At 43.4% G+C, this 8821-nt stretch overlaps 1 protein-coding gene across 4 annotated transcripts in view; it reads right to left on the bottom strand.

Annotated features, from left to right (window-relative positions):
* The window catches only part of PRKAG2 (protein kinase AMP-activated non-catalytic subunit gamma 2), a 388793-nt gene that overhangs the window by 6932 nt on the left and 373040 nt on the right, over positions 1-8821 (bottom strand). For all 4 annotated transcript variants that reach the window (XR_013344970.1, XM_077808400.1, XM_077808398.1 and 1 more), the window contains exons 12-14: positions 7910-8075; positions 7461-7498; positions 2262-2408 (exon numbers count right to left, since the gene is read on the bottom strand). Coding sequence is in view for 3 of the 4 variants with exons in the window: in XM_077808400.1 (XP_077664526.1) it covers positions 2262-2408; positions 7461-7498; positions 7910-8075 (351 nt within the window). In the remaining variant the exon portion in view is untranslated. The remainder of the gene's footprint in view (positions 1-2261; positions 2409-7460; positions 7499-7909; positions 8076-8821) is intronic.

The following is an 8821-nucleotide window of genomic DNA, read 5'->3' as shown; positions in this document are numbered from 1 at the left end:
CTGTTTAAAATGTATACTGCTCCATTCTTCTCAATGTAGTGGTTATTCTGCAGTTTATAAGCAATTTAAAAAAGTCACTGTTAACTCTTTCACTTATGCTTGTCATATCATCTGAACAGTGAATGAATCTGAAAGGACATTCCACAAAAGTTTTAAAAGATGCCAATAATATTCTATCATATTTCTTCCCCAGCCAGTCAGCAAAGGGTGACCAATTCCCCAGTTTACCAGCAGTCTTAATTTCTGGGGTTACCCTAATCTGCCAACAGATTATACTGAAACATTGGTTAAAACCCAATTACAGTATGCTCACTAGCCACCTGGTCAGCCAGCTTTTCCACAACTTTTAGTTTCTAATACCGCCAGTGCCTCTCACACTCTATCTTAAGAGTCTCAGATTTCAAGGTCAGAAGGGCCCACTGTGATCATCTGGACTGATCTCCGATATAACACAGGCCATAGAACTTCCTCAAAATTCCTAGAGCAGATCTTTTAGAAAAACATCCAATCTCGATTTTAAAACTGCTAGTGATGGAGAATCCACCACAACCCCCAGTAAAGTGTCCCAATGGTTAATTAGCCTCACTGTTAAAAATTTGTGCCTTATTTCCAGGCTGATTTTGACTTGCTTCAGATTCTAGCCATTGTATCAGGTTACACCTTTCTCTGCTAGACTGAAGAGCCCATTATCAAAGATATGTTCCCCACGTAGGTACTTATAAACTGTGATCAAGTCACCCCTTAACCTTCTCTTTATTAAGATAAATAGGTTGAATTTCTTCACTATAAAGGGTTAGAAAACATTTTTTTAATCATTCTCCTGGCTCTACTCTGAACCCCCTCCAATTTATCAAACATCCTTCTCAAACTATGGACACCAGAACTGGAGGCAGTATTCCAGCAGTGGTCGCACCAAAGCCAGGATACAGGGATAAAATGACCTCTGCTCCTACTTGAGATTCACATTTATGCATCCCAGGATCACATAAGCTCTTCTGGCCACAACACTGCACTGGGAGCTCATGTTCAGATGATTATCTACTATGACCCCCAAATGTTTTACAGAGTCGCCCATCCTATAAGTCTGGCCTACATTCTTTGTTCCTAGATGTATACATTTAGCCATATTAAAATGCATATTGCTTACTTGTGCCCAGCTTATCAAGCAATTCAGATCACTGTGTCAGTGACCTGTTCTCTTCATTATTTACCACTCCTCCAAATCTGTGTTATCAGTAAACTTAATTAGAGATTATTTTGTTTTCTTCCAGGTCATTGATAAAAATGCTAGACAGCATGGGGCCAAGAACTGATCCCCACAAGACCCCACTAAAAACACCTAGTCAATAATTCCCTGTTTACAATTACATTTTGAGACTAATCAGCCGGTTTTTTAATACATTTAATATATACCATATTAATTTTGTATTATTTAGTTTCTTAATCAAAATGTCATGTGATACCAAAAAAAATGCCTTACAGAAATCTGAGCATATTACATGAACACTATTATCTTTATCAACCAAGCTGGAAATCTCATGGAAAAAAAAAAAATCAATCAAGTTAGGGTGACAGGATTTATTTTCCATAAACCCATGTTGACTGGCATTAATTATATTACCCTCCTTTAATTGACTATATTATTCAGCTTTAATTATTAATATAATATATACACATATATAATTATCTTACAGTTGCACAAAAAAGTACGCCATCTTTGCACAGGCCCCCATCCACTCTAATCATGGTTTTGATTCTGAGGTTACTTCTGAAAAATATGCCATGCATCCTCAAACATAGCTTATCAGCTGAAAAGCATTAGGCATCCATAGTGCAGTTTGCAGGACTGTGCATTTTTTGCCAAGTATGTTCCAAAATCAGCATTTCTCTTGAATAACATTCTTTTTGAAAGATTCTTCCATTGTCCACTCATATCATGTAGAAAATATAGCAGTGGGACCAAGTGGAGAGACAAGCTACAAAAAATATCTTGTAATTCCCCCATCACCTGCCAAGTCCTCAACGAAGTCATACTTATTTCACCAAGATCACCTGCAAATGATCAGTGCCCCCACTGATAAACCTAGTAAATCACCACTTTGATAGCTACACATGCTAATGTAAGAAGCAATATCTGCAGTGAACCATCAAAGTTACTTTGTGTTATTTTATTGGACTTTGATAAAATGATGCTTATGCACTATTTGGTACCCTTCTTGTCTTATTGCTTTAAAACACTAAAGTGAACAAAGTAATCTCACCTCAGCCTTCACTATTCTATCAACAATGGTCTCCAGTGTTTCCAGCTTACTGCACTTCACAACACCTTCAAAATACTGAGAACGGTGCTGGAGGGCTTGTGTTACTGTGATATCTAGATTATTATAGGTTTTTTCAGCAGCAAGGTTCTGAAAAATAAATTAGAGGAATCATTATTAGTCTTCACAAGAGGCAAGGAGATATTTGTCATTAAACTATCAATGCAAATATCAATTTACATTTCTGGTGTAAATTGATGGCTATTCCACTGCATATATTAAGCAAAGTCTATCAGAGTCCTTCAACTGTGTAAACACAGCCAAGTACATCGGGGCCAGGATTATACAAGTTTATTCTCAAACCATTTGGAAGTTAGAGGAAAAGGCATTCATGAGCACATCTCTCCACAAGAAGGTGTTTACCTTTGTGCTCAGGGTTGCTCTTGTCAAGAGAAAAATACTGATTTATTCTTGCTGGTCTAATTTACCATCAGTCTAGATGAAAGGGAAAGCCACTGGGTGGAGAGATGATCAAAAGATGTCCTAATTTAGCTCCCACATTAAAGCCGTCAGCCAGCAACAAGTGAGCCATTTGCGCCTGGAGGTTTGGTTTTGGGTCCAGGTGTACGTTTTCCCCAGTGAACAGGTTTGTGGTGGCCTTGTGGTTCAGATTTGTGCTTTTTGTTGCAGCTTCTTTAAGTCATAGATTTTTCTTAAGTTTTCTCTCTACGGAATTAACTTGGACTCAGACCTCTTCCTTTTCAAACACTGTTGTGAAAGGTATGAGAAATATGGATGGAAGCTACTAGATCGCATGCCCTGATTCTCATGGGTGACTTGAATTTTCCTGATATCTGCTGGGAGAGCAATACTGCGGTGCATAGACAATCCAGGAAGTTTTTGGAAAGCGTAGGGGACAATTTCCTGGCGCAAGTGCTAGAGGAGCCAACTAGGGGGGGCGCTTTTCTTGACCTGCTGCTCACAAACCGGGTAGAATTAGTGGGGGAAGCAAAAGTGGATGGGAATCTGGGAGGCAGTGACCATGAGTTGGTTGAGTTCAGGATCCTGACGCAGGGAAGAAAGGTAAACAGCAGGATACGGACCCTGGACTTCAGGAAAGCAGACTTCGACTCCCTCAGGGAACGGATGGCCAGGATCCCCTGGGGGACTAACTTGAAGGGGAAAGGAGTCCAGGAGAGCTGGCTGTATTTCAAGGAATCCCTGTTGAGGTTACAGGGACAAACCATCCCAATGAGTCGAAAGAATAGTAAATATGGCAGGCGACCAGCTTGGCTTAATGGTGAAATCCTAGCGGATCTTAAACATAAAGAAGCTTACAAGAAGTGGAAGGTTGGACATATGACCAGGGAAGAGTATAAAAATATTGCTCGGGCATGTAGGAATGAAATCAGGAGGGCCAAATCGCACCTGGAGCTGCAGCTAGCGAGAGATGTCAAGAGTAACAAGAAGGGTTTCTTCAGGTATGTTGGCAACAAGAAGAAAGCCAAGGAAAGTGTGGGCCCCTTACTGAATGAGGGAGGCAACCTAGTGACAGAGGATGTGGAAAAAGCTAATGTACTCAATGCTTTTTTTGCCTCTGTTTCCACTGACAAGGTCAGCTCCCAGACTGCTGCGCTGGGCATCACAAAATGGGGAAGTGATGGCCAGCCCTCTGTGGAGATAGAGGTGGTTAGGGACTATTTAGAAAAGCTGGACGTGCACAAGTCCATGGGGCCGGACGAGTTGCATCCGAGAGTGCTGAAGGAATTGGCGGCTGTGATTGCAGAGCCATTGGCCATTATCTTTGAAAACTCGTGGCGAACCGGGGAAGTCCCGGATGACTGGAAAAAGGCTAATGTAGTGCCAATCTTTAAAAAAGGGAAGAAGGAGGATCCTGGGAACTACAGGCCAGTCATCCTCACCTCAGTCCCTGGAAAAATCATGGAGCAGGTCCTCAAAGAATCAATCTTGAAGTACTTGCATGAGAGGAAAGTGATCAGGAACAGCCAGCATGGATTCACCAAGGGAAGGTCATGCCTGACTAATCTAATCGCCTTTTATCATGAGATTACTGGTTCTGTGGATGAAGGGAAAGCAGTGGATGTATTGTTTCTTGACTTTAGCAAAGCTTTTGACACGGTCTCCCACAGTATTCTTGTCAGCAAGTTAAGGAAGTATGGGCTGGATGAATGCACTATAAGGTGGGTAGAAAGCTGGCTAGATTGTCGGGCTCAACGGGTAGTGATCAATGGCTCCATGTCTAGTTGGCAGCCGGTGTCAAGTGGAGTGCCCCAGGGGTCGGTCCTGGGGCCGGTTTTGTTCAATATCTTCATAAATGATCTGGAGGATGGTGTGGATTGCACTCTCAGCAAATTTGCGGACGATACTAAACTGGGAGGAGTAGTAGATACGCTGGAGGGGAGGGATAGGATACAGAAGGACCTAGACAAATTGGAGGATTGGGCCAAAAGAAATCTGATGAGGTTCAATAAGGATAAGTGCAGGGTCCTGCACTTAGGACGGAAGAATCCAATGCACCGCTACAGACTAGGGACCGAATGGCTAGGCAGCAGTTCTGCGGAAAAGGACCTAGGGGTGACAGTGGACGAGAAGCTGGATATGAGTCAGCAGTGTGCCCTTGTTGCCAAGAAGGCCAATGGCATTTTGGGATGTATAAGTAGGGGCATAGCAAGCAGATCGAGGGACGTGATCGTCCCCCTGTATTCGACATTGGTGAGGCCTCATCTGGAGTACTGTGTCCAGTTTTGGGCCCCACACTACAAGAAGGATGTGGATAAATTAGAGAGAGTCCAGCGAAGGGCAACAAAAATGATTAGGGGTCTAGAACACATGACTTATGAGGAGAGGCTGAGGGAGCTGGGATTGTTTAGCCTGCAGAAGAGAAGAATGAGGGGGGATTTGATAGCTGCTTTCAACTACCTGAAAGGGGGTTCCAAAGAGGATGGCTCTAGACTGTTCTCAATGGTAGCAGATGACAGAACGAGGAGTAATGGCCTCAAGTTGCAGTGGGGGAGGTTTAGATTGGATATTAGGAAAAACTTTTTCACTAAGAGGGTGGTGAAACACTGGAATGCGTTGCCTAGGGAGGTGGTGGAATCTCCTTCCTTGGAAGTTTTTAAGGTCAGGCTTGACAAAGCCCTGGCTGGGATGATTTAACTGGGAATTGGTCCTGCTTCGAGCAGGGGGTTGGACTAGATGACCTTCAGGGGTCCCTTCCAACCCTGATATTCTATGATTCTAAGTCCTACTTGTCCTGCCTCAGTGGTTGAAGAGGTTGAACAATCCTCTGAGACCAAGACTGAATCAAATGTTTTAAGGCAGTATTATTAACTAGAGATTCCCAAGGCCTGGGAGGATGAAAAACTCTTGCTTCTACACAGCTTCCTTGCACCCTATAGTCACCCTGAAAGGACAGAAGAATGTTTTCCACAAGGGTGGAAATGGAAAGCACAGAAGACTAGAAGAGATAAGCAGGTGTTTGGGAACCCTGACTCTAAAAAAGCATTGTGTACAGATAAGTGTTGGTAAAGGCACTGTAAAGCTATTTCACATTTGGGATACTTCTCCCTTAGTATTGATTTTCAATGCAGGGTTACAGACATCAGGATTTTCCACTGGCACGCTTGTGGCAAGAGCTATTAAATCATTCTTGATGCATCTGAAGAAGAGGGTTTTTTTTTACCCATAAAAGCTTATGCCCAAATAAAAGGTGCCACCAGACTCCTCGTTGTTTTTGTGGATACAGACTAACATGGCTACCCCGCTGATACTAGATCACTCTTGTGTGTCTATAGAATAAATCCAGCAACCAGAAGGGCCCATTAGATGGAAGGCTCTGCTAGGTCACACTGGCACATACAGATAAGATGAATATAGAAATTTGGGCTTTTCTTTTCTTGACGATTCCAGCTATTTAGATTGTCTGTTGGACAGGCAGGCTGGCAGCATGGGCTAGACTAAACTGTTACGCTACTGAGAAAAGCCATGGTGAAAACATCAGCCTGAGCGAGGCTCAGATACACACTGGGCAGGAAGGATTTAGCACACCGGCTCCTCAGGCTCACATACAAAGGACAGCCACATGGTTGTCTACTCCTGAGGGAATTCTGCACCAAAAATATAAAAATTCTACAGACAATATTTGAAAATTCTGCAAATGTTATTTGCAATAAATAAATGTTGAGGCTCCAGCATGGCAGTGTGGAGCACAGGCCACTGGCTACATGGAGGTGGGAGATGATCCTGCCACCCCCCAGTGCTCCCAAGGACAGGGACTCAGTGGTGAGGCTGCACCCAATCCTGACACAGCGCAAAGCCTGGGCCTGCCCCAGAAACACCCTGGGGCCCTGTCCTTCTGCGCCAGGCGCACCAGGTATGGGCAGGCAGGGTCAGCCCCGGAGGATCCAAGTGTAGAGGGGCTTAGTGTGTGGGAATCTATATGTGGGGTGAGAGGGTTCTGTGTGGGACAGCTCAGTGTGGGATCTGGATGCACACGGATTCTGGGTGCAGGGGCAATAGGACTCACCAGGGGTCCAGTTGAAGGTAATTGGTGCTCAACAGGAGGGGGTCTCAGCGGGGGGTGGGTCTGGATGTGGGGGACTCAGCAGGGTGGTCTGGGTGGCAGTGGGGAAGGGGGAATGGGGTGGGGAAGAAAAGGGGATAAGGGAATTGGGGGGCAAGCGGGAGCCCGGCATGTCGCATCCTCTTGGCAGCAGCTGGGGTTCCCCTGTTAAGCAGCTGGGGTTCTCCTGTTAAGCAGGCCCATCAAACTCCCATCCCAATGAGCCCCATTCTGGGTTTCTGACAGAATTCCGCCAGGTGTAAAAATCCAGTCATATGAAACTCCCAATAACCAGTAAGAGGAAATCCTCAATCAAACTCTCTGAAAGAGTTAGGCTCTGGTGCAGCAGTAGTCAAGACGAGGATGGCTGAACTGGGAGGGGATGAAGCCTATACGTTCTCCATTGTGGTGCATGAGTAATGTAGACCACCAGATGCACACATATAAGAAATACTAATAAGCCAGAAAAAAATACTGTGCAAAGTGAATTAAAGTGGTGTTTTAGCCAGTTCATCAAATTAAAAGTTAAGGAATAAGTAATAGCTGAAGCAAACAACTAAAGGACTGCAATTTCAAAAGATACACTTTAAAACATTTTACAAAAATTAGAAGATACTTACTATTACATCAAATTTGGAATAAATATCTACAACTTTTCCTAAAAATGAAAAAAAAAAAAGTTAGTAAACTCTTTTAAAAACAAAGAAAAAAAGTTAATTTCCTTGCACCCTAGTTTCATTAATTACCTTATAATTACAAGGAAAAAATTCAGATCAAGAATGAAAAAAAAACTTTTGACATGTTACAGTGAACATTTGGCTAACTGAACAAGGGTGTGATATAATGAGATCTTCTAAGCCTGTTAACCTAGATTTTTCATTTGTTTATTTCTTGTATCTCAAATTATATTCTATCCCCTCCTCACCCTTGTTGTTTGATGAGCAAGTGGCAGGATGGTATAAAGACAGATTTAGGGCTGGTTTCAGCACAGCTAATTGTACAAAATAAATTCAAAATTAAACATGCTATCACTCCCCTTTACTATATTCTTGTACAGCTTAATACACACCTGACTCATCCACAACTGGTAATGCAGATATCCTTCTGTCTACGAATATGTTCAAGGCTTTAATAATAGGAGTGTCTGGATGTATGAAGGCAATGTTGTGATAAGTTCCTATCCCAAGTTCATCCAGGTTCTTCTTCATAAAGGCAGGCTTTGGCATTTCTGACACCTACGAGAATTAAAAATACATTCATGCACAAATCATGGTGGTTTCTCCATCACTGACAATTTTAAAATCAAGATTAAGTGTTTTTCTAAAAGATATACTCTAGGAATGATTTTGGGTACATTCTGTGCCCTGTGTTATACAGGAGCTCAGACTAGATGATCAGAAGGGTCCCTCCTGGCCTAGAAATTTATGGGTTTACAATGCAGTTTTCTTCTTCAAGTGCTTGCACATGTCCATTGCAATGTAGGTGTGTGCCTGCCCCAAGAACAGCTGCCAGAATTTTTTCTGCGAGTGGATCTGTCAGCTCAGCTCTGGTGCCCCCTGGTGCTGCGCACTCGTAGTGCTGGTAGAAAGGGCCCTGCTGATGCTGTGCCCCCTCAGTTCTTTGTTACTGCCTATGACAGTTGCTGGAACTGCTCTGGTTGCTTCGGCAAACGTCACAATAGTTGTTGCTATTTTCTAGTGTAAATAGTTAATCCGTTTTTTTTTTGTAGCTAATTTCCTCCCCCCCCCAGTTACATTAGTGCTGGGCCCTTCCCCGATCAGTTAGAGAAGTTCGTCCATCTCCAGGTACCATGGCACGCCTTGGCTTCAAGCCCAGTGCTTCCTGCGGCAAGTCGATGCCCTTGAGCGACCCACACTCAAGCTGTCTCAAGTGCTTGGGAGAGGCTCAGAGAAGGACCACTGCCAGATCTGTAAGGACTTCAAATCTTGTACCAAAAACGACTGGGAAGTGAGACTGAAGG

The sequence above is a fragment of the Eretmochelys imbricata genome, chromosome 2, assembly GCF_965152235.1.
Source record: "Eretmochelys imbricata isolate rEreImb1 chromosome 2, rEreImb1.hap1, whole genome shotgun sequence".
NCBI lineage: Eukaryota > Metazoa > Chordata > Testudines > Cheloniidae > Eretmochelys > Eretmochelys imbricata.
This window is presented reverse-complemented; position numbering and strand designations above follow the sequence as displayed.